General features: G+C 41.7%; 1 protein-coding gene across 1 annotated transcript; it reads right to left on the bottom strand.

Moving 5' to 3' along the window:
- Window positions 1-3,261: 3,261 nt before the first annotated feature.
- Window positions 3,262-26,306, bottom strand: LOC308349379 (protein FAM228B-like). The gene is made up of 10 exons (XM_080814028.1): window positions 25,999-26,306; window positions 25,232-25,362; window positions 21,885-21,953; window positions 19,769-19,960; window positions 19,064-19,144; window positions 14,872-14,959; window positions 14,622-14,778; window positions 9,355-9,462; window positions 6,592-6,754; window positions 3,262-3,524 (listed from the first exon to the last, which is right to left on the bottom strand). The coding sequence occupies exons 2-10, from the start codon at window positions 25,328-25,330 to the stop codon at window positions 3,495-3,497; spliced, it is 987 nt and encodes a 328-aa protein (XP_080670154.1). The 5' UTR covers window positions 25,331-25,362; window positions 25,999-26,306; the 3' UTR covers window positions 3,262-3,494.
- Between the last annotated feature and the right edge of the window lie 580 nt (window positions 26,307-26,886).

The following is a 26,886-nucleotide window of genomic DNA, read 5'->3' on the forward strand; positions in this document are numbered from 1 at the left end:
TCTATAAAATGAATCCTCTTTTCAGGCATTCACTAGGTATGTTTTAAAGGGCCCTTGAAGTTCCTGACTTCTGCTGGTTCTCTTTATAAGTCAAAACCTCTGTTTAAGTAAAAAAGAGCCGGTTAGTGGCAGCTCCTGGCCTAGGACCAAGATTGTCTTACATCTAGAGACCTGCTGCTTCCATTCTGAGTTTGGGTAAAACTGATGCACTTAAACCTCACCTTAGGGTTTTTCACTTGGATCACTATGAACTGGTCTTCCAGCTTTTATGCTTATAGGACTAAGTAGGAACAAATGGGATGGCAATAAAAATCCAGTATCTGGAAGAGAAATGCTATTCCTAAAAGAACTAGTGCAATAAGATCCAGGTTCTTAAAACTATATTATTCGATCTTTGGTTCTGCCACAGTGAATGCATCAAAACAAACTAACCCCCAAACTCAAATAACAAATCTGTGAATAAGAGAGACCTCGAGAAGGAGAGCTATAGTTTTACTCATACATTTAACAGCTACAAATGAAATCCAAAATAATATTCAGATAGCTATTTGGGTCTTCAAAATAAAACTCTTTGGTAATATAAGCAGAATCTTGCTTTAAAGGCTTCTTATTCTAAGACAGCAATTAAGGGGCACCTGGTTGGGGTGCCTGGGTGGCTCAGTGGGTTAAGCCTCTGCCTTCGGCTCAGGTCATGATCTCAGGGTCCTGGGATCGAGCCCCACATCGGGCTCTCTGCTTAGCGGGGAGCCTGCTTCCCCCCTCTCTCTCTGCCTGCCTCTCTGCCTACTTGTAATCTCTCTGTGTCAGATAAATGAATAAAATATTTAAAAAGGGGGGGGGCACCTGGTTAGCTCAGTCAGTAAAACATCTGCCTATGGTTCAGGTCATGATCCCAGGGTCCTGGGATTGAGCCCTGCCTCAGGCTCCCGGCTCTGTGGGAAGTCTGCCTCTCTCTCTCCCACTCTCCCTGCTTGTGTTTCCTCTCTCGCTGCCTGTCTGTCAAATAAATAAAATCTTAAAACAAACAAACAAAAAAGACGGCAATTGAAAAATCATGTAAAATAATTAAATATTTTCCCCTGATGCTATAAACTTAAATCAATCTATTTGAAGTAGAAACATCTATTTTGACAAATGTCTTAGAAAACCACATTTTTTAGCCATCCTATTAATATTAGTAATAAAAGTTATAAATACTATTGATCATGTGCCCAACTTTTGAACCACCTTTTTAAAGGAAATAAACAGTTTTTGCTTTCAATAATTACTTCATCATTTTGCCAGAAAACATAAGGAAGTTTAATGATTTCTGGCAGCATTTGTGAGACCCACAGTTTTCTGTGTGCATACACACCAATGCTAAAGGTCTCACCACTCTTAACTGCTACCATGGCAAAATAAAGGAAGTATCCACGAGCTTTTCTTTACAGTGAGACATATTATAGGATCGTAGAAAATAATGAAACTTTATGAGGAAATCATTGCTTTAGGGCGACTGAGTTGCTCAGTAGGTTAAGCCTCTGCCTTCGGCTCAGGTCATGATCTCAGGGTCCTGGGATCGAGTTCCACATCAGGCTCTCTACTCTGTGGGGAGCCTGCTTCCCCCTCTCTCTCTCTGCCTGCCTCTCTGCCTACTTGTGATCTTTGTCTGTCAAATAAATAAATAAATAAATAAGATCTTTTTAAAAAAAAAAACAATCATTGCTTTACCATACCCTTAAGTATCAGAATTCCCTGGGGCACGCAGCCACAGCCGGCCAGCCAACTGAACCACACTCTTGGCCACCTTTGATCCTGGATCATTCATTTCCATTCACAGAAATTTTTCTCTGCCAGGAGCTATTCTAGTTCTGGGAACTACAACCATGACTGAGACAAAATAGTTCTCAAGGGATTTAGGTCCCATCACCCAGATGACTTACATCCCAAAACGCCACGTTCCTTTACCTCCATGAAAGCAACTGACTCTGTCTCAGGCTGTTCTTTCAATTTTTCTGTCCTGTAATGTTCACCATAGGTAGGCACTTTCTTGGAAGCCACGGATAATGGGATCCCTGAGGGAAGAGAGAGTAATCGAAGAGACTTCGCAAGACAGAAAGCAGTTTGAGTTCTGAGTAAAACAAAACAGAAATCCATGGCACCCTAGAGCCTGTTTCCAAAGGGGAGATTATGCCTCCCCCACATGTGGCCGCAGGGTCCTCCCGGCTGGCAGGCCTGGGCCAACACCCACCCCTGTCACCTTGGAGGACCCCCACCCTCACCCCCACTCCCTGACCACCGCCCCCAAGACCTAGGGCCTCCCCGCAGGCTTCTTCCCCCCTTGGTGGAGTGCCTGGCCTGCGAACCCACCAACCCACCTCCAGCGGGTGACCAGCGACCGGGAGGATTAAGGAAGGGAAAAGGGAGCGTCCTTTTAAAACCAAACTAAAGCACTGGGCTGAAAGCAGAGCCCACTTCCCTGGAAACCCCTGTCCCAGCAAGGGCCAGTCAAGTGTGGGGGAGGTCAGGGAGGAGGAGGGCCCGCGCACATGGGGCCTTCAACTGCCCAATCCAACGCTACCTCATATTTTGTTTCAAATTAGTTGACGTCTTATAAATTCATACTACAGAGAATATACAGTTTACCTATATGAACTAGGGCTCCAATTAGGAGAGGGATGATTTTTAGTGTCCCCTTTGCCTAAGGAAAACAAAATCCTGCCATCTTCCCCTGACTAGGGATCACACTCAACGTGAGCCAAAGGGTGACACACAGAATCAGAATCAGCAAGTGGGTAATCATACTCAAAATGAATTCTTATATTTTCTGAAGTCTGTTAGAAAAACCTGGGGAAGGGCGCCTAAGCGGCTCAGTTGGCTGAGGGTCTGCCTTCAGCTCAGGTCATGGTCCCTGGGTCCTGGGGCTCCCTGCTCCAGTGGGAGCCTGCTTCTCTGTCTGTCCCCTGCTCCTGCTAATAAACAAATAAATAAAATGAAAGAAAGGGAAAGAGAGAGAGAGAGAGAAAGAAAGAGAGGGAGGGAGGGAGGGAGAGGAAGGAAGGAAGGACAGGAGGAAGGAAGGGAGGGAGGAAGAAAGGAGAGAGAGAAAGGAGGGAGGGAGAGGAGGGGAGAGAAAAGGAAGGGGGGAGGGGAGGGGAGGGAGGAGAGAAGAGAAAAAACAGGGGGAGAATGTGAGGCAGTCTGTTTTAAGGGTCCCTGACAGAAGGGGCTATACCTACCTTGATTCAGGAAAGATCAAGTGAATTGAGACAGGCACTCAGTAAGGTAGCTATCAATATTTTTATTGGATCTTTCAGGCAATATTTAACATCTACAGAAAATACATTGGCAATAACCATCAATACATGGTATTGTGATTCCTTAATTATCAGACAGACACCGAACTCAGAAGGCAAGTGGCTGAGCGCCTTCCTTGGTCCTCACCATAAGTGAGTCCCACTGGCAGATGACTTCCTCCGGAACAGCCTTCTTTTGTGCCCCTCACCCATCAAGGATCAGGGTGTACACTCCTTGGTTGCTAAAACCTTTGAAAGGTGACAGAAAAGAAGAGTTACGTGTGATCCAGGAATGGGGAGCCTACAAGAGCAGAAAGAGTTCCTCAGCCCAGCAGAGCTGAGCCCCCCTGAAGCCGTGTCCTTCTGGAGCTGACTGACTCCTCTCTCAGGCAAAGACCCACCTAAACCCACCTCAGCCTCTCATCACTCTCTCTGGATTCAAAACATGCAGAGATTCGGGGACAAGCCAACCCTATTATGGGGTGGAGGGGTAGACCACTGATGTGTGACAGGAGTCGAGGGACCCCCCATGGTCCTGCTTTCAGACTGTCAGGATGTCTGGAGTACTAATTTACACTAGGATTATGGTGATTTAGAAAATACTACCTTCCTTTCTTCCCTTTTTCCAAACCTCTGAATCTTGGCCCTCTACCTTCACTGTCACCCGACAGATGACCTTCTCACTTGAGTAATGAAGTGAACAGAAATAAACAATGTTCCTTCACAAAATTCACCAAGCTACATCCATGTACTCTGCCTCTATTTGGGTCCAGAATCCCACCTCTTTACAGGTAAAAGGGGGTAGGGAGGACAGGGGAATGGATGTGGGGGTAGGACTGTTGTAACTAGAAAAGTCAGAGAAGGCTTCTCTGAGGAGATATTTGTGCAGAGGTCACCCAGGTCTGGGTGAACTGAGGAAGTGAGACAAGGAGAAATCTGGAGAAAGAATGTTCCTGGTAGAAGGAATGACAGAAGCAAAAGTCTGAGATGGGAGCAAAGTTGGTATGTTCAGAAAACAAAAAAAAGGGGGTGCCTGGGTGGCTCAGTGGGTTAAAGTCTCTGCCTTCGGCTCAGGTCATGATCCCAGGGTCCTGGGATTGAGCCCCACATGGGGCTCTCTGCTTGGCGGGGAGCCTGCCTCCCCCTCTCTCTCTGCCTGCCTTTCTACCTACTTGTGATTTCTGTCTGTTCAATAAATAAATACAATCTTTAAAAAAAAAAGAAAGAAAGAAAGAAAAAACAAAGAAAGGCTGGTGAGGCTGCCACAGCAAATGTGAAGGGAAGGCAGGAGCTGAGGTTGGAGCGGAGGCAGGGCCTAATGGTCCAGGGACTTAGAGACCACGGTAAGGAATTGGGATAAATTCCAAAGTCTGAAGGGAAGCCATTCACAGGTTTTGAGTAGGAGAGAAATCGGATCTAACATTTTTTAAAGACCACAGCTTCTGTATGGAGAATGGATTATACAGGGGCAACTGCAGGAGGAGGAAGACCAGGTAGGAGCCCGACGGCCTGGACTGGTGAAAGTAGTGAGAAACCGAAAAGTTAATAAGCCAACAGAGCTGGCACCTGCTAGACAGGGAAAGTGAGGAAAAGCAAGAAATCAAAGGTGACTCCTAGCTTTTTGTCCTGAGGGGTCCTGGCTGGATTATAATCCTGTTCTCCTGAATGAGGGGGAATCTGGAGGCAAGGCAGGTTTTGGCAATAAGAGGGACACAAATACAAAAGTAAAGAATAATCCTTTTGGGGGCTGGTTAAAGTCAAGATACTCACGACCATTATAACATAGATTTGGACAGTACCAGTATAAAGCAACTATAAACCTGCTGTTCATTCAAACCTGTTCTGTTGATGTACTTCCCCTACCCTACCTTTCCTGTTTTATTTTCCTCATTGTACATATTACTAGCTCACGTATATCATATTTATTGTCTGTCCCTCCTCCTTCAAAATGTAAGCTCCTCCAGATCAGAGATTTACCTCTTTTGTTTACCATTATGCCTCTAAAATACCCCCTGGCTCAGAGTAGGTGCTTGTTAAAATTTTGAGGAAGAGGGGCTCCTGGGTGGCTCAGTCCCTTAAGAGTCTGACTTTGGCTCAGGTCATGATTCCAAAGTCCTGGGATCCAGCCCCACGTGTGGGGTCCCTGCTCAGCAGGGGAGTCTGCTTCTCCCTCTCCCCACTTCCCTGCTCATGCTCTCTCTCACACTCTCAAATAAATAAGTAAAATCTTTAAAACAAATATTTTTAAAGATTTTGTTTATTTGAGAGAGAGATAACAAGAGAGAGCATGCAGGAGTGGTGGGGAAGAGGAGAGGGAGAGGGAGAAGCAGGCTCCCCACTGAGCAGGGAGCCTGACATGGGGTTTGATTCCAGGACCCTGAGATTATGACCGGAGCAGAAGGCAGACACGTAACGGACTGAGCCACCCAGGAGCCCAAAATCTTAAAACAATTTTTTGAGGAAGAAAGCAAGCAAGCACATGGGAGGATACTAAAACATTACAGTAAAAGGAGTTAAACTACAAAATAAAGTTTTAATAAAACTTCCATGAGTAAGTAAAAAAATGAGTTTCCTGACACTTTGGAGAAGGGAAATGGAGAGACCGAAAAGAAGATAGGAAGAGTGTATATTTGGACTAACACACCATTCCCATATTGATCTCTAACCGGAAGATGGGGAGGGTGTGCTGTGACTTTTCCTCCAAATCCACTCCTGAAAGAGTCTCTACCCCAGGGCACTGGGACACACAAGGGTGAAGAGAAGAGAAATAGACCTGGAAGCAATAAATTAAGTGAGACTAGTCACATGGCCACCAAGTCTAATTATAGTTATCTTAGGATGAGAAAACTGTGCTCTGTGAACACCTATATTTTTATACATTTCACATTTTTAAATTTGGGGGCTTTTACTTCCTAAATTTTACTACACTGAATTTAGCACATGGTGCTTTTGAAAATTTTCTGCCTGTCTTGGTTGAATTAAGGAGAACAAAATTTGGGGTCTGGCTTGGGTGTGATAAGTGGTAAATGATCGAGATGACAGAGATGGCAGAGAGACAGAACAGTTAACATTCCTAAAATAGGGACATAGGAAAATCTGGAAGCCCACCCACCAGAGGGCAAGTCCACTGTGTAATAACTCCCAGAGCAACTCTCTCCATTCCCTCTGAATAAAGGAAGCTGCTTCTGTTTCTTCTACTCTCTCCCTCGCCTTGTTTGGGGTAAAGAGGGTACAGTCCACGGCCTTCTCTCTTCCTGAAAGCCTATCCTACAGAGAAGCTCCCAGCTGCCCAGATTTTGGTATCAGCAATTTCTACCTTGTGTGTGGCAAAGAGGACTCTCCCAGCCCTCACGGTGTCCTGGTCCCCTTCCTGCTGAGGGTCAAGGAAGTGGCCTACAGAGTTGGCCTCTTTGAGACTTGGATTTCTTCTCTCATGAAAACACAGAGATTCTTTTTCCAGAAAGGATGATCCTTTATTTCTGTAGGAAGGAACCAAAAAGAAAAGTATTCTCTTAAGTAACAACTCACTTGTAGCATTAAAAAAATTGGGGTGGCGCCTGGGTGGCTCAATGGGTTAGGCCTCTGCCTTCGGCTCAGGTCATGATCTCAGGGTCCTGGGATCGAGCCCCGCATCGGGCTCTCTGCTCACCAAGGAGCCTGCTTCCCCCTCTCTCTCTGCCTGCCTTTCTGCCTACTTGTGATCTCTCTCTGTCAAATAAATAAATAAAAATCTTTAAAATTAAAAAAAAATAATAAAAATTTTTAAAAATTAAAAAAAATTTTTTTACTTTGAAGTTGGTGAGTTTTATATGAATCTACACATTTTTATAAAAAAGAAACCCAAATAAATAGCATTACCTAGCTTTAATATTAGTTCCATTTGTAATTGCTTTGCTGCTTAATCAAACAGCTGCGTGGGGTTCTTTCAGGGTAAATGGCTGCCTCACAGAGTTGTCCATTGTGTCTTCCCAAGGAAGGTCTAACTGTCAAAGACAAATATGCTTTCTCCACCCCTGATGCCGTAACTGGGATGTTTCCCTAACTCACAATCTAATCCACCTCTTTTGCAGAGGGAACCTCATAGACTTAAGCCTCTAGTCTAAAATATAGGCCCTCCGGTACTCAAATACACAATATCCTCCTTCATAGTTGGGTTCCACTCTGTTAGAAGAGATATTTGAGAACAAAAGCCCTCCTTTTATATCATACATAGAAATTAAGTAGGATTTAAACGTTTACTATCCTAAAACCTGACCCAAACAGATCCATGAGACTGTGGCAGTTAGGGATTGTAGAGAAACTTACTCTTTTGAAACCTAGGATTCAAGAGTGATTCTGACTCATTCCATCTTTTCAGGCCTTTAGCTACCAAGTGAACAGGGCTTACTTTCAATACTTCTATTATCCCTGAATTTCAACTCCCATTCAAAAAGCAGCCAATTATTAAACCACCCCTCTAAGACACTGAGAAGCCCACAGTGTCCACCTCCATCTCTCACAGTCATCTGTTTCTACAATTAGTCATTAATCATTTTTTCTGCTGCCCCTGGCAGCATCAATCATCTCTAAAAAGCCCTCTGGCTTTGGCCACATTGCATTTATCCATCAAATTCTGAGCCTACTCAGAAAAAGGAAAGGGTACTGCAACTTACTTTGGGGCTTTTTAGGAACAGAGAATTGTACATCATACAAGCTCATTTTTCTTCTGCTTTGCTCAGTTTTTAAATTATTTTTAATATTTTCTATTATTATCAACAGCTTTACTGAGGTGTAATTTACACACCACACAATTCACCTATTTTAAGTATGGAAATCAATGATTATTAGTATATTTAGAGCTGTCCAACCAACACCATCTAATTTTAGAAAGTCTAAAAACCTCAAGCTCATTTATAATCACTGTCCATCCCCAACCCTAGGCCTAGCCCAACAGCAGTCTACTTCCTGTATCTATAGATCTGCCTTTCTGGACATAGAATTATACACTATGTGGTCTTTTGTGGCTGTCCTCTCACAGAGAATAGATTTGAGCTTCAACCGTTTCATAACATGTATCAGTATTTCTCTTCCTTTTAATCACCAAATAATACTCCAGGCATAGATATGGCACATTTTTTTTATCTACTCACCAGCTGATGAGTATCTGGGTTGTTTCCACTTTTTGGCTATTGTGACTAATACTGCCATGATCACTCATATCATGTCATGTCATGATCACTTTTGTGGACGTATGTTTCCACTTCTCCCGGGCAGGAATTGAATCACTGGGTCACATGGTCATTTAATGTTTCACATTTTGAGAAACTGCCCAACTCTTTTCCATAGTTGCTGCACCACTTTACATTCCCTGCACCAACATCTGCGGGGTCTCATTAGTTTTAATCAGCTAGTTAAACAGATTATGTAACTATACAGAGAAATCTCTTCCTTGAATTCCATAACTAGATAATTGAGAGGATCCCTCTGTCACAAGTAGTACATACCACCACCACTCTCCTCGAAATATCGCTTCATTCTCAGTGTACCTACTATCCACCAAAACTAGTCCAAAATTCCATTTTTCTACTCCAATTCCAATTAAAAAAAATCTCCTAAACTTTGAGTTGTTAACAGTCTATCTTCTGTCCCTGCTTGTTATTTCTGAATATGTTCGCAATTTGTTCTTTAAAACCAGAGTTGAGGGGCGCCTGGGTGGCTCAGTGGGTTAAAGCTCTGCCTTCGGCTCAGGTCATGATCCCAGGGTCCTGGGATGGAGCCCTGCTTCGGGCTCTCTGCTCAGCGGGGAGCCTGCTTCCTCCTCTCCCTCTGCCTGCCTCTCTGCCTACTTGTGATCTCTGTCCAATAAATAAACAAAATCTTAAAAAAATAAATAAATAAAATAAATAAAATAAAATAAAACCAGAGTTGAGGCAAGTCACCACCTCATCCCAACACAGAGGCGGGAGGTGCCCGATGTCATGCCACAGGAGCGTGGTATATGCCTCAGCACCATTCCAGCAACTTAAAATGATGGCAGGGGATGGAAACACAGCCAAGCATCTTTAATGAAAAAAGCAAAGCTATGGAAAAACAGACTTACTTGGAAATAACTGCTTTTTCTTCTTGCTGAGCCTCCACAGGATGAGGAACTCTTGTCAAGGGTTTCATATCAAAACTACAATCGTTAAAATTCATTTTCACTTTTAACCTTTAACAAGATAACATGGTGTGAGGATGTTTTTGAAAACGAAACTATCTTATATTGATACAGAAATTATTGTTATATATTGACTGCTATGTATATTGTCCAAAAGACCATTATTTCAAACTAGTATACATTCTTAAGTATTTAAGAGCTACTGAAACTGACACCCCTGAGTGGTTCAGTCAGTTAAGCATCTGACTCTTGGTTTCAGCTCAAGTCATGATCTAGGGGTCCTGAGATCCAGCCCTTTATCTGGTTCCCCGCTCAGTGGGGAGTCTGCTTCCCCTCTCTTCCACCCTCTAGCCCTCTCCCTGCTCCTGTACTCTCTCTCTAGAATAAACAAATCTTAAAAAAAAAAAAAAAAAAGATTTTTCTCTTCCTCTCCATTTGTCTCTCCCCCGCCCTCTAAAAAATAAGAATAAAAAGATATAAGGTCTAATATATGTCTAATATGAGGCCAGAAGCAGAATGGAACAAATAAAGAAAAAGCAATCAAGAGATCATTGCTGTGAATTTTCAAGACTGATGAAAAATACACACAGAGATCCAGGAAGCACAATATATACCAACACATTAAATTAAAAGAAATCTATACCTAGACACCTCTAGTAAGAGTGCAGAATACTAAGACTGAGGCACCTGGATGGCTCAGTTGGTTAAGGGTCTGCCTTCGGCTCTGGTCATGATCCCAGGGTCCTGGGATTGAGCTCCCTGTTGGGCTCCCCACTCAGTGGGGAGCCTGCTTCTTCCTCTGCCCCTCCCCCTGCTCATGCTCTCTCTCTCACTCACTCTAATAAAATCTTTAAGAAAATAAAATAAAACTTTAAAAAAGAACCTTAAAGACAAAGATTTTATAAGCAGCCATGGAGAAAGGAGGAAAATCAGAATGACAGCAGACCTCTCATAAACGACAGAAACCAAAAACAAGAAGCATATGTTTAAAGCATTGAGAAAATAAATACCAACCTAGAATTTTGTACTCAGCAAATTATCTTTAAAGAACAAGAATAAAGGGGAGTCTGGGTGGCTCAGTCCTTAAGCGTCTGCCTTCAGCTCAGGTCATGATCCCAAGGGTTCTGGGATAGAGCCCCGCACTGGGCTCCCTGCTCAGTGGGAAGCTTGCTTCTCCCTCTCTCACTATCTCTCTCTCTGTCAAATAAATAAATAAAATCTTAAAGGAAAAAAAAAAAAACTGCAGACCAACTAAAATGATCGCCAGCAGCCACCAGTAACTAGGAAAGAGGCAAGGAAGGAGCCTCCCCTAGAGCCTTCATAGAGGGAATGGCACCGCTGACTCCTTGATTTCATACTTCCCACCCCCAGAATTGAAGAAGATACCCAGTTTGTGATACTTTATTACAACTGCCTTAAGAAACTAATATGTAAGATAATATTTCTCAAAACTGACTTCCTCTCGTGGCGCCTGGGTGGCTCAGTCATTAAGCGGCTGCCTTCAGCTCAGGTCATGATCTCAGGGTCCTGCGATTGAGTCCCATGTCATGGGGAGCCTGCTTCTCCCTCTCTCTCTGCCTGCTGCTTCCCTACTTGTCCTCGCTCTCTCTGTCAAATGAATAAATAAAATCTTTAAAAAAAAAAGAAACTGATTTCCTCTCTTTTCCCTGGCCCTCCAAATCTAGCCACCAAAATAAAAAATTCCTTTGTTTTACCACATCAATCTCTTCATTTCATTGCTTTTGCCACCATCCTGAGGCCTTTATCAAAACAACATAGATCCTTATAAAAACTTCAATGTTCTCCAGCTTCCAGTCCTATCTTATCTCTAATCTGTCATATACAGCATATGCCAGAATAAAGTTTCCAGCATTTCATGCTCTCCTCAACTATCCTCAATGACTCCCCATTCATGATAAAATCCCAATTTTTAAGCTGGCATTAAAGGCTTTTCACAAAATCACTCCAAAGTAGTTTCACAGACTCAACCAATGACTACTCATCCACTTAGTCATTTCACACACAACTAGACAGTTGCAAACTGTATGATAAGTGAAAAGTACATGTGTGTCAAGTGATGGGACAAAAGAGAGACTGGACCATTCTGACCAGTATAAAGAGGTGGATTGGACATATTTTAGTTCAAGATTATATTTTTAGATTTAGGTAAGCAATCTCTACACCCAACATGGGGCTCAAACTGACAACCTTGAGATCAAGAGCCACACGCTCTATCAACTGAGCCAGCCAGGTGCCCCAACTGGCAATATTTCATAGAGGAAGGGTTAAAGCGGCATTTAATAGTCTTGGAAACAGTGTTTTCCTCAGAAAAGACCGGGCATAGAGCAGAAGACCACAGAAAGGATGTGACAAGGATGCTCAGGAAGAGACCAAGAGCTTCAGGTAAAAATCCAGGGAAACCACACATTTCCCTGGATTCTTTCCTACTGCAAAACAAACGCCTAAAGCTGCTGGGGAAAGGGAAGTAAATTCTGCCCCCCCCCCCACCCCCAGGACAATAAGCAAAGATACGCTGCTTCTGGAAGAGAAGTACAGGCAAAACCTGACTGCCTATGGAGAAGTAAGAGGGGTACACCTAGGACCAAGGCAAGGATCCAGTGCTACTAGGATAAGGATAGAAGTAAAAATCCTCTGTCCCACAGGAAGAGACAAGAAACAACTTTAGGTCCAGAATCCTATACCTATACCAAGCAGAGATCTGCTACTATTGGAAAATGCGCAGGAAACTCACCCAAGAACAAGCACAGAAGAGTTTGGCTGCCACAGGGAGAAGGGAAAGGAACTCTAAGAACGTGCTATTCCTGAGGCCCAAGGATATAGAGCATGCCTTAAACTGTGGCAGGATAAGGAAAACAGAAAAAAATTCCTATGCTCCCACTATGAGCCTAGCAATAACAGGCAACAGCAGTATACTTCTGGGAATGAAGCAAAAACATGGGAGAGACTCACTCCACACCTCCCCCCAACAACTCTGTGAAGCAGGCTTACAGAAATAGCCAAAAACTGATAGGGGAGAAGAAATGCTTGAGAAAACCCTTCTGGCAAGCCAGCCCCTACCCAAAGCACAAGGTAACAGCAGCCCAACACTAAAGGTATTTGAAGCCTCCAGTGCACTAAAAGTAACAATAGCAACAGTAATACCTAAACCCAGCTGAACTTCTGATGAACCCAATTCTCCACACTAATGCTTGACAGAAGAAAAGGCATATCTATTTCTAAACATATTCGGTCTATACTGTTCTAGCTCTATTTCCTGGTATTCAATAAAAAATGACAAGACATGGAAGAAAAAAGGCCGGACAAAAGAACCTCAATTATCTAGCATTTAATAAAAAATTATAAGAGACAGGGTGGGGGGGTGGGAAGACAAAAAATAATCCATTGTCAAGAGTGAAAATAATCAATAGAACCACATTCAGAAATGACCCTAGCATGGGAACTATCAAGAATTTAAAATAACTATGACTAATATGTTAAAGAATCTAATGGAAAAGTGAACCTGTATAAATGGGAGTTTCAGGGGTGCCTGGGTGGCTCAGTGGGTTACAGCCTCTGCCTTTGGCTCAGGTCATGATCCCAGGGTCCTGGGATCGAGCCCCACATCGGGTTCTCTGCTCGGCAGGGAGCCTGCTTCCCCCTCTCTCTCTCTGCCTGCCTCTCTGCCTACTTGTGATCTCTGTCTGTCAAATAAATAATGTCTTTAAAAAAAATAAAAATAAATAAATGGGAGAGTTTCAAAAGAAATGAAAACTATGTGAAAAAAATCAAATGGAAATGCTAGAAATAAAAATCACATCAGAGACAAAGAATTCCACTGATGGGCTGATCAAAAGATAGGACACAGGGGCGGCTGGGTGGTGCCTTCAGCACAGGTCATGATCTCAGGGTCCTGGGATGGAGCCCTGTGTTGGGCTCCCTGCTCAGTAGGAACCTGCTTCTCCCTCTCCTCTCTGATCTCATGCTCTCTGTCATTATCTCTGTCTCTGGTGCTCTCTCTCTCTCAAAATAAATAAAATCTTTTAAAAAAGAGAGATGGAACACAGCTGAGGAAGGCTCAGAGAACTGAAAGATAGGTTAGTAGAAACTGTCCAACTGAAATATAAGCAGAAAAAAGATTTTTTTTTAAACAGAAAAGAACAAAATAAGAGCTACAGAGCTATGAGACAATATCAAATGGTCTAACATATATATATTGGAGTCTCAGGGGCACCTTCGAAGCTCCCTCAGTCAGGTGTCTGCCTTTTGCTTGGTCATGATCCCAAGGTCCTGAAATGGAGTCCCACATTGGGCTCCTTGCTCAGCAGGGAACCTGCTTCTCCCTTTCCCTCTGCCCCACCCCCCTACCAGTGCTCTTTCTCTTGTGTGTTCTCTCTCAAATAAAAATCTTTTTAAGGGGCGCCTGGAAGGCTCAGTGGGTTAAGCCTCTGCCTTCAGCTCAGGTCATGATCTCAGGTTCCTGAGATCAAGCCCCGCATTGGGCTCTATGCTCAGTAGGGAGCCTGCTTCCCTCTCTCTCTGCCTGCTGCTCTGCCTGCTTGTGGTCTCTCTCTCTCTGTCAAATAAATAAATAAAAATCTTTAAAAAAATAAAAAATAAATCTTAAAAAAAAAATAATAGGATTAAGCCCCACATCAGGCTTTCTGCTCAGCAGGGAATCTGCTTCTGCCTCTCCCTCTGCCTACTGCTCTCCCTACTTGTGCTTGCTCTCTCTGTCAAATAAATAAAATCTTTAAAATAATAATGATAATAATAATAATAATAATAATAATAATAATAATAATTGGAGTCTCAGAAAGAAAAGAAAAGAAAAAGAATGGGGCATAAGAAATAATTGAAGTGATAATGGCCTCATGTTTTCCAAAAAAAAAAAAAAAAGAAAGAAGTCAAACCACAGATACAAGAATCTCTGAGAACCCTAAGCAGGATAAACAGAAAGAAAGGGGACACATATGCGCACACACACACACACTCTCAGACACATCACAATCTAGCTATTGAAAAGCAAGGAGAAAATCGTGAAAGTGCCCAAGAAAAAAAGAAACATCAAAAATAGAAACAAAGAATTACAGATTTCTCATTGAAAAATGAAATTTTTAAAAAATCAGAATTATGACAAAATTTATACCACTGTGTCAAGAACAGTTTCAAATTCCAAAAGGTTCTATAATTTCTATAATATTAACCATTACCTGCTCCTTTTACAAAATTCACTTTCTATGTAAGTTGTAGGCAGCTTAAGCCACTCATTTGGAGTCATAAAGTGCCTTGAATTAGAAATTCTTGGGAATCTGGAATGCAGTTTGGCCTTTTCAATCTCTTTAAATTCTTTCATTGTATATATTTTGCCTGCAGGAAGATTAGTAACCTAAATTAGCACAATTAAATGCAACTCCCACTGCTCTTGGTTATAAAATCACATAACAATTAGGCACTAAGTACCAGTCTCACACTGAAGAAGAGTTCTTTTTTCATCATCTTTGTCATATTGTGCCTTTTTCAAAGGATCACGAAATGGTGGAATGGTAACCTATAAGAAAAACATGTCTTTTGAGGACAGGATTGCAGGTCTTTTTCAGTCTAACCTAAGCATCTATGTATGGCTCTTAGGCCAGATGAATCAAGAATACAGTCTTGGGGTGCTCAGTGGCTCAGCTGTTAAGCATCTGCCTTCAGCTCAGGTCATGATCCCAGGGTTCTGGGATTGAGCCCTGCGTCAGGCTCCCTGCTCAACAGGAAGCCTGCTTCTCCCTCTCACACTCCCTTGCTTGTGTTCCCTCTCTCGCTATGTCTCTCTCTGTCAAATAAATAAATAAAATCTTTAAAAAAAGAATAGTCTCTACATATTTCAGAGTAACCATTATATATATTTAGCACATTACAAAGAAATGAGGGCCCTCCATATAGTTAACTCTAATAGCTTTTTCAGATCATTCTAATATGAATTGATCTGATTCAGATCAGATATTCTTCTTAGACACTTTACCCAAACGCAGTAAGTGGTAGTTTCTTAAAGGTTACGATGTGCAATCTGAAACTGTATCAAGAAATTATTCAAACTCAACTACACTAAAATCCATTGGCCTAGCTTGAACTTTGAATGGATCTTTTGTCTATGTCATGGGTTGACTATTTGGAAAAAATTATGTCACTGAGGTATGTGAGATCTTCCAAATGTTAATACATTTCATTACACTATAATTACATTCATTAAAATCATTACCACTCTCATCAGAAAAGTGTAAGGGCATTAGGAAGCCATCACACCCATGATGGTGAATATTTCTCCAAAATTAAAATTTTTGCTTAAAAATCCATATTTTACTATTAGCAACAAATACTATCAGCTGTTTTTCCTGAAGTGACAGACTTACTTTATTAAAATGTCTGCCAAATACCCAACACTTAATCACAGTTTGTAAGACATTCTTTCAAGTAAAAACGGTGTACCGTTAAAAAAAAAAAATTAAACCAGTACAGTTCACAATTCATACAATCATACTGCATTTCAGTAGGCAGCAGAAATGCTCTTTGCATACTTTCCATTTCATCACACAGAATATTAAAAAGATGTGTACTCAGGAGCAAGATTTAATAAAATTAATAATTTTTAATGTTTGGGGCGCCTGGGTAGCTCAATGGGTTAAAGCCTCTGCCTTCGGCTCAGGTCATGATCCCAGGGTCCTGGGATCGAGCCCCGCATCGGGCTCTCTGCTCAGCAGGGAGCCTGCTTCCTCCTCTCTCTCTGCCTGCTTCTCTGTGATCTCCTTCTGTCAAATAAATAAATAAAATCTTAAAAAAATAATAATAATTTTTAATGTTTGATCAAGGACATTCTTAAGTGAAACTAGATTTTAGTGTGAGTGCATGGCAATGAAGATGATAATGACCACGAGTTTGATTTGGTGACACTGACTTAATAAGAAGTTCTAAGGTGGGGCGCCTGTGTGGCTCAGGGGGTTAAAGCCTCTGCCTTCGGCGCAGGTCGTGATCCCGGGGTCCTGGGATCGAGCCCCACGTCGGGCTCTCTGCTCGGCAGGGAGCCTGCTTCCTCCTCTCTCTCTGCCTGCCTCTCTGCCTACTTGTGATCTCTGTCTGTCAAATAAATGAATAAATAAAATCTTAAAAAAAAAAAAAAGAAGTTCTAAGGTACCAGCAGTTTTACCCACCGGGGATTTTGCAGCATTAGAGCAAATGTCAACATTATGAAAAAGGCAAATGATATTCAGCACTATTATGAAAATACTTGGCCTTATGGACCCCTAACAGGGTTTCAGGGTTCTCAGAGGTCTATATTCCTCTTTGAAAACTGCTGCTATAACTTCAAAATGCTCAGCTAAACTTAAGAGGCCACCTATCACCTCATCATTTAGAAAGGCAACATGGTAAAAGAACTTCATTTGTGATACAAAAAGATCTGGTTTCAGGGCCGCCAGGGTGACTCAGTCCATTAAGCCTCTCATTATTTCCGCTCAGGTCATGATCTCAGGGTTATGAGATCCAGCCCAGAGCTGGGCTCCACACTCACTGGGGAGTCTGGTTGAGATTTTCTCTCTCTCCCTCTCCCCCTCCTCCCTTTGGGATAAGCATGCATGCTCTCTCTCTCTCTCTCAAATAAAATATTAAAAAAAAATAAAAGATCAGGTTTCAAATCCCAGTTCTGCCCTTTACTAGTTATGCTACTAGCTAGTTTATCTAAGGCTCTAGCTGTAAAATCTCAGTTTATCTTTCACCTATTAAAAGAAAAACAATAACACATACACACAACCCAATTTGGCAAAACAAAAAAACAAAAACCTGCTTTGTCTGCAAATGCCAGCAGTTTAAAATGTCTATGATTCAAATGAGGTCTATGGCTCAAGGATTTTAATTTTGTTTAATAATATGCACTATTATTAGCAAAAGTGTGGGAAAATGGACTCTGGTGGGGGAACAAATTTATACAACCATCCTGGAGAACAATTTGGCAATATAAATAAAAATTATGCATAATCTTTAACTCAGCAATTCTACTTCTAGCAACTTACCTATGGAAAACCTTATCAAATAGTTACAGGTAAGTTCATCATAACATCATTTATAATAGCAATAGGTCAAAAATAATCTAAATGTTCACAGTAGGGAATATGTTAAAAAAATGGTGGTATAGCAAGATACCATATATAGTTAGAAACACATCTACGCTTTGCTATTTACAGCTGTGTGACTGGAAAAGTAACTTAACCAATTTGTGTCTCACTTGCCTCAACTGCAAATTACATCATGTGGTAGCAGTGAAGATGAAAAAAAAAAAGTCCTAACATTTGGTTAAGCCCCTCAGTGCAAGTTATTATTTTTTTTAAGATTTATTATTTTATTTTTTAAAGATTTTTATTTATTTATTTGACAGACAAAGATCACAAGTAGGCAGAGAGGCAGGCAGAGAGAGAGGGCTCCCCGCTGAGCAGAGAGCCCAATGCGGGGCTCAATCCCAGGACCCTGCGATCATGACCTGAACTGACTGCAGAGGCTTTAACCCACTGAGCCACCCAGGCACCCCATGATTTATTATTTGAGAGAGAGAGAGGAAGAAAGGGAGAGAGTGGGGAGAGGGAGAGAGAGAATCTCAAGCAGACTCCCCACTGAGTGCGTAGCCCAACTCAGGGCTCGATCTCATGCCCTGAGATCATGACCTGAGCAGAAATCAAGAGTCAGAGGCCTAATGGACTGAGCCACCCAGGCACCCCAGCTGTTATTAGCAGAATACTATGCAATGATTAAAATTATGTATTTATATTTATTGACAAAGAAAGAAGCAAATCATAGAACTATTGAGGGAAAAAAATGCAGATTATAAAACATAATGTGTGTTACAACAATTTGTAAAATAAAAACGTGTATATACATTTACATATAGAAAGTAGTCTTGGCTATCCAGAAGGATATACCAAAAAATGTTAATAAGATCATTCTGTGTAATGAAATCGTGAGGGGGTTTTTTTTAAAGATTTTATTTTATTTTATTTATTTGAGAGAGAGACAGACAGAACTGAGTGGGGGAAGGAGGCAGAGACAGCGGGAGACAAAGACTCCCCACTGAGAAGGGAATCCCACACAGGGCTCCATCCCAGGACCCTGAGATCATGACCTGAGCCCAAGGCAGACACTTAACCAAATGAGCCACCCAAGTGCCCCTTAGAGTGGTTTTTAATTCTTTATTTAAAAATAGATTTTGAGGGGGGGGCACCTGGGTGGCTCAGTTGGTTAAGCATCTAACTCCTGACTTCAACTCAGGTCACGATCTCAGGGTCGGGAGATTGAGTCATGGAACCTGATTAAGATTCTCTCTCTCTCTCAAAAAAAACCCTTTTTTTCATGTATCATGAAAATGTATTAAATTTCTAACAAATTTTTTAAAGCCTACAAAATTTTAAAATATTACCTATTATCCAATTATGATACAGTATTTTCAAACTTTACAGAGGCTTAATTTACTTTGAACTTTGGCTTTTTTATTCCTTTCTAAGATATGGAGATGGGAAACTATTCTTAAGATGTTACTGCGTTCTTAGGGAATCACTAAATAACTACTTATATACTAGGGCTACTCAGAATAACCAACCACGTAATACCAAAAATAACAAATCTATCCTACCTTCAGAAAATTTGGGTCCTCTTTGCTCATATAAAAAGGATCATATTCTTTGGGATCATAATGCTCTATAAATACATTTCCCTATAGAAAGGAAATAAAACTACACATAACAAGAGGTGCATGATTAATTTTGAGCGTTAACAAAACTCAAGAGTCACACAGTTGCATTCTTCTACTTCAAAACAGCATCAATGACAAATGCAAAGGGGACAGGAAGACCAAATTTGAAATTAAACTTAATGTAGCCAAGTAAAAACTATTATAGTGACAGAAGGAATCCACTTAAAATTTGCAAGAATAACGAATGTTGGAACACTAACAGATTTGGAAATTTATTTTTAAATGCTTCTTAGTCAAACATCTCAATCTCTTAGAAATGCCAAAACAAATATTTTACAGCTTTGTAAATAACAGAGTTCTAGAACTATATATAAATATCCTGAACCTAGAGTCCAAAATTAATTGGTATATAAAATTAACAATTACATTTTAAAAGCAAAGAATACAGATTCTAATGTACACATTTAAACCCAGACCTAACCCTCTTCTGTCCATCCTTTCCACATGCCCTGGACTTAAGAACAGTATATGCCATAACAGAGATTAAACATATATAGAGTCAGAAGGGGCAGGATGTTTGGATGATTATAAAGATAATCATAGCTTTAAACCAACTGAAACAAGGATCAAATGACCTCTTCGTACCTTTTTATTTACATGTTTTAAAAAACCATCTAACTCTTCTTGTCTCCTATTTTTAATCTTCTTATACGAACCAACTTTTTCTATAATTTTCTTCTGGAGAGGATGTGCGACATGGTCAACCCATCTTTTATGTAACATCTCTTTTCTTCTTGCCTTTAAGAAGTCATGATGCTGTAAATACTTATCTAGTTCCTAATAAACAGTGATGGAACAGACAATTATCTTAAAGCTATGTTGTTCTAAAATTTAAACTCAATTACAGTCCTAAGAATAACCCACAAAGTCACTCATTAATTCAATCATTTATTTGGCTTCTACTGGGTGACACATACCATAATGGAAATAGTGAATAATACATAGACAGATTAGACAACATGCCTGCTCTCCCTGGAGAGACAGACTATAAAACAAATATACGAAACAATTGAGGGACAATATACCAAAATACACACACACACACACACACACACACACACACACACAAAACAGAAACCAGAGACTCAGATACTTGCACATCGATGTTAATAGAACCATTATTCACAATAATCAAAAGGAAAAACCCAAGTGTCCACCAACAGATGAATGTATAAATAAAATATGGTATATACACAAAATGGAATATTAGACAGCCATAAGATGGAATGAAGTTTGTTTGTTTGTTTTTAAGATTTTATTTATTTATTTGACAGACAGAGATCACAAGTAGGCAGAGAGGCAGGCAGAGAGAGAGGGAGAAGCAGGCTCCCCGCTGAGCAGAGAGCCCAATGTGGGGCTCGCTCCCAGGACCACGGGATCACGACCTGAGCCGAAGGCAGAGGCTTTAACCCACTGAGCCACCCAGGTGCCCCGATGGAATGAAGTTTTAACAAATGCTTCAAAATGGATGAATCTTGAAGACAACATGCTAAGTGAAGTAAGCCAGACACAAAAGGACAAATATTGTAGGATACCACTTATTTGAAATTATCTAGAATAAGCAAATTCAGAAACAGAAAATAAATTAGAGGTTACTAGAGGGACCTCTGGGGCAGAGGGGATGGGAATCCATTACTTAATGTGTATGAAGTTTTGGCTGGGATGATGAAAAAGTTTTAGAAATAGAAATAGATAATGGTGATGATTTCATGACATCCATCTATTTGGAAATAGTGATAATGGTTGTACAACATGTGAATGTAATTAATGTCACTGAACTGTACCTTTAAAAAATGGTTAAAAATAGCAAAGTTATGTTATATATATTTTACCACAATGGGGAAAAAATGACTAAATTTTTCTTTTTAATTCGTAGAAGGGGAAACATTCGGGATGGGCCTTAAAGAATGAAGTTATATAGGAAGAGGAGGGATGAGAGAATGTGGAAGAGGTATATTCTATGGAAGGAAAAAAAAAAAAAAGACAAGAGTGAAGAAGCAGAAGCATAGCACAATCTGGACAAAACGGCAAGCAGCCCGTAGAGAAAATGATTGATTTAGGCTATAAACTAAAACTTCTTATCCAAAACATATTTACCTCTCATCTAGGAAATGAAATCATGTGATTGCTACAATCAACAACATGAAATTCAAAATAAACCAACCAACCAACCAACCAGGAACCCTGAGAGCTTTTCTAGGCTCTATCCCTCCCTAGCTTCAGGTCATATCAGTCTTCAACCATTCTTAATGAATAGCTCCTTTCCTTTTTAAGCAATTCTAAGGAAATTTTCCTTTACAGGTTACCCACTCCAGTGTTTCCTCTACATGCACATTCATCTTGTCTTATAATTAAGCCCACCCTGTTACAGTTAAAGCCTCCTTCTTACCTATGCATCCCTGAGTAATAATTGGTCAGTGTGTTCCAGTAACAGCTCTTAAAACACACTGACTCCACAGAAGCCCCACTAGATGAAAGCACAAGCTGGGGAAAACTCTTACAGAACCCCCACAAAGTATAAAAAGAGAAGTCAATTAAAACAATCTCAGAGGTCGCTTAAGGTTAATCCTAGGGGCTAATGAGTGTTTTCAATTCTATTTTCTCTATTTTTTAAAATTTGTATAATGATGATGTACTACATCTAAAATGGATAAACAAAATTTAATTTTTAATTGTGACACATTCCGTAGCCAATTCTTACCTTAATTACATAATTTTCTCTATATAATATTGATTGAATAGCTGCATCAGTATCTTCTTTAGCTAGTGCCTAAAATGACAAAATGAAAATTTGAAAATCCAATCTTAAAAATAAATCAAATTATTGGGGTACCTGGGTGGCGCAGTCAGTTAAGTATCCGACTCAGTTTTGGCTCAGGTCATGATCTCAGAGTCCTGAGATCAAGCCTCATGTCAGGCTCTACACTCTGTGTGGAGTCACCTTCAGTTTCTCTCTCCATCTCCCTCTGCCCCTCCCCACTCCATTCTTTTTTTTTTTTTTTTAAAGATTTTATTTATTTATTTGACAGAGAGAGAGATCACACACAGGCAGAGAGGCAGGCAGAGAGAGAGGGGGAAGCAGGCTCCCCGCTGAGCAGAGAGCCCGATGCGGGGCTCGATCCCAGGACCCTGGGATAATGACCTGAGCCAAAGGCAGAGGCTTAATCCACTGAGCCACCCAGGCGCCCCTCCCCACCCCATTCTAAAAAAAAAAAATTAAAAAATCGTATTATTAATACTATCTGGATTTGCTTTTATGTGACAGACATATCCCTGGAAAGTTCCCTGTAAATACAGTTTTTCTACTTCAAATCATATCAAGTACTTTTTTTTTCTGTAAGATTTTTTATTTATTTAGTGTGAGAGACAGAAAGCACGAGAGGGCTAAGGGTCAGAGGGAGAAGCAGACTCCCTACCAAGCCAGCCTTCATCAAGTACTACTTAAAGGGTATTTGAATCTTTCTGCTATTTGCTATAGCTCATTCAGGGCAAAAAATAACTCAGATCACAGACATTTTGAGTTCCAGCATGGTCAAATGACTTGCCCAGAGTTGCATGATAAGTAGAACCCATCTTTTTTTCACATTTCATAAAATGCTTTTATGAGTTAAAATAGAATCAGGCCTCTATTTGAATTCACTCAGTCATTACTGAATTCTACTTTAATTCATTTAGTTATTACAGCTTCAAATATTAATAAATTTATTTATATACAAGTTGTATTTTCAGGGTTTTTTGGGAAGATTTATTTATTTGTGAGAGAGTGCACATAAGAATGTGTGTGTGGGGGGGTGGTTTTAGAGAATCCCAAGCAGAATCCTTGCAGAGCGTAAAGTCCAAAGCAGGGCTCTATCTCACAATCCTGTGATCACAACCTGAAATCAAGAGTCAGACACTTAAGCAACTGAGCCACCCAGGCATTCCACATTTTCAGATTTTAAAGCAACAGTCTTCACGAAATAGTTCATAACATTAATTTTTTCCACTTGCATAACAAATCTTCCATGAATACCCGCCAGAAAATACAAGAGGCTGTAAACAGGTCACTGAAATTATACACTTAAAAATGGTCAAAAAATAGCAATCTTTGGTGTTATATATCTTTTACCACAATGTAAATATGATAAATTTTTTTTAATTTCCCAAAGTGAGACATTTGGATTGGGCCTTTGAAATCTCACAATTACACAAAAACAAAATATTCTCAAATTACCAATCATTGGAAGTAGCAGTCTTCAATTCCACTATTCTTGTTTTCAGAACAGATGAGTAAAATCTCAAAACCCAAGAACTATCCTTCCCAAGGATGGTTAACACCCAAGGAAATTAAGAGTCATGGGAGTTAACCAAGAACTAGAAGCCCAGAAAATCCTGCACTGAGTCGGAATTTAAACTCAAGTAAAGGGGTGCCTGGGTGGCTCAGTTGGTTGAGTGACTGCCTTCGGCTCAGGTCATGGTCCCCGGGGTCCTGAAACAGAGTCCCCACATCCGGCTCCCCCTGCTCTGTGGGAGGCCTGCTTCTCCCTCTCCCTCCGCCTGCCATTCCCTCTGCCAGTGCTTGCTCTCTCTCCCACTCTTGCTGTCAATTAAATGGATAAAATCTTTTTTAAAAAAATGATTTAGGGGAAAAAAAATGATTTAGGGGCACCTGGGTAACTCAGTCATTAAGTATCTGACTTCGGCTCAGGTCATGATCCCAGGGTCCTGGGATTGAGTCCCACATCAGCTCCCTGCTTGGTGGGAAGCCTGCTTCTCCCTCTCCCTCGCTTGTGTTCCCTCCTTCTGCATGTGTTCCCTCTCTTGCTATGTCTCTCTCTGTCAAATGAATGAGCGGAATCTGCAGAGATTACTAAAAAAAGATAGACTTAAAAAAAAAGAAGAAAAGAAAAGAATTAGAAGACAGAGTTCAGGGCAATCATAGGAGCTAGAAAGTCAAAAGCAAAATACCTGAAACGAGAAAGCCATAGAGTAGATGCCACCAATTTTACAAATTAACTAACCAAATCCCTGGCAGATCCTTGAACTATGTATGTACAAGGCAAACTCCTTTGGAAAACAGTTGGCAGTTTCATAAAAAAGTTAAATTCGGGGCACCTGGGTGGCTCAGTCATTAGGTGTCTGCCTTCAGCTCACATCGAGATTACAGGGTTCTGGGATTGAGCCCTGTATCCAGCTCCCTGCTCAGTGGGAAGCCTCCTTCTCTGTCTTCCACTACCGCTGCTTATATTCCCTCTCTTACCATCTCTCTCTCTGAGTCAAATAAATAAATAAAATCTTTTAAAAAAAAGTTAAATTCACTTATTACATGACCCAGTCATCCCACAACTAGATACCCAAGAGAAACGAAAGCATATGTCCATGTAAAGATTTCCATCAGCCGATGGACAAACTAGGATATACAGCACTCGACCGGAAAAAAAAAAAAAAAAGGTGTGAAGTACTGATACATGCCACAACATGAATGAATTGCAAAATAATTATGGTGCGTGAAAGAAGCCAGATAAAAGGAATACATGCTGTAAGATTACATCAGCATAAAACTTTTTAAATGCTAAATAAAGTGTAGTGATAGAAAGCAAATCAGTGGTTGCCTTGAGGGTTGGCAAGGAGGGAAGGATGACAAAAGGGACACAGTAGAAAGAAACTTTGGGAACACTGAATATGTTCATTCTCTTGATTGTAGTGATAGTTTCATGTGTGAACACATCAAAATTTATCAAACTGTACACTTCAAATATATGCAGTTTACTGCATATCAGTTATAACTTAATGAAGTGGTTTAGAAAAAAATTACAATAGTTTTTAAAAACACAAAGCATTAAAAGTGCTTCAGGACAAATTTTATAACTGCTATATGGAAAACGTAATCATTTGCCTATGATTCCACCTTAAAAAGCAAGTAAATGAATAGCAAACAAAAGTTAGTAGAACTAATGGAATAATAAAGAGCAGAAATTAAATATAAAACATAGGAGAAAATATTAAGCACAAGCCACATCTCAGTACAACTACCCAAATACAAACTTCAAAATGCCATACTACTGTTACCTCCATAAAAGAAAGTGGCTGTGGTTCAAACCATTCTTTCGATCTCTTGGGCTTGTGAAGCTTGTCAGTTAACTGATCATCACTGTCTAAATTTCTCATTGTGGTCACAAAAAACAGAGCCCCTAGGGAAACTAAAAAAAGTGAGCTTATTTAGTAATGAGAATTCACAGTCCTGCTTTCTCTTCCTTAATTAACAATCCTCGCGACCACGAAGGGTGTGGAACAGATTCTGAATTAGTAGCCACCCACACTTTCCCTAATAAGAGGCCTTCACCATCGTTTTTGATTAGGTCTTCAGAACCACCGTCTTTCAAGCAGGGGAGGTTCTCACTGGACTGACCCCAGCAACCCCCGGAATTCCAGGCTTTCCACGTCCTTCTACCACACAGCCCATTCGAGCCGGCGTGGCAATTACCAGCGAGGCCTCTAGGGGTCGCACTGCAGTTTTCCTGACTCGGCCGCGAACCCTGGGAGCTGCAACTTTCTGGCTACTGAAGCCCACGCAAGGGGCTCAGTAGAGAGGGAGGGGCTTTCACAAAAATTTGTGTCCTCAAGTTCTCGGACGCCCAAAGCACCCCCCCCCCACACACACACACCACCACCACCACCCGCCCGCCGATGGTTACCTGAGGGGGAAGCTGTCATTAGGGCTTGCGCCCATTGTAGACCTACAGCACCCACCACCCCGTCCCTTCCCTCCTCCCGTCAACAAGATTAGTGCCTGCTCCGCCCGGCCTGGCAGGAAAGCGGCAGACCACCACAGGTACCTCAGCTCCCTTCCCAAGCACGCGAGGGGTCCTGCCCCAAGGCCCACGGCCCCGCAGTGGTCAACTGCGACAGGAGAGTGCGCCCCCAGGGCCTGCGGGCCCGTCAGCTTGGGCCCGTCGCCTCGGAATGACAGAACGTTCGAGTCCAGTGTTTACTTGACGTAGCCCCCCCAACCCCTGCGCCGCGACAGACGCCAAGCTAGAACCCCACTAGCGATCACGGCGACCCCGAGACCCGGGCAACTGCGCTCCCGAGCCCAGCCCAGCGGAGAAGTAACCTGGGTACCCGGGTTGGGGAGCTGGTGGGCGGGTCGGAGGTAGCGAACCGCACCGAAGCGCTTCTCGGTGACGGGCAGATATCGTAGCCAATAGCTAGGCACGTCGCCTTCCCGTCCCGCCTTCCCGTCTCGCCTTCCCCCGCGCCCGTTGACGGGCCGCCGCTCCGCTCGCCGGCCCTTCGCCCAGTGCCGCGCTGCTTTCCGAGTACCGTTTTGCGTTCTGCTCACGCTTGGACCATCGCCTTCCCTAAGCACTCTGTGCGTCTTCCCAGCCAACACGACTGGACGTTAAACACCCCCCTCCCTCGCCTCCAGTCCTTCTTCAGGGACCCCCCCTCCCACCCCCGGCCCCGTGGTCTAAACCACTGCGCAGGGAGTGGCCAGAAAGGGCACTTGCCTCAAGTATCCCCTAAGGACTAGTATTTGTGGAGGTTGTCCCTATGAGGAAGGCGCAAATGCGGAAAAGGCAGCTTTAAACGCGTTAAATCCTCTGGATCAGTGCCTATAGTTCGTGGGGATGCTGGTCAGGGGTAAGGACCCGCTGATCTCATTGACCCTTGCTAACTTAGATCAGTGGCTCTGCGTCCCGCAGGTGTTTGGGTTTGGGTTT

Source organism: Martes martes, assembly GCF_963455335.1.
Source record: "Martes martes genome assembly, chromosome: 9".
NCBI lineage: Eukaryota > Metazoa > Chordata > Mammalia > Carnivora > Mustelidae > Martes > Martes martes.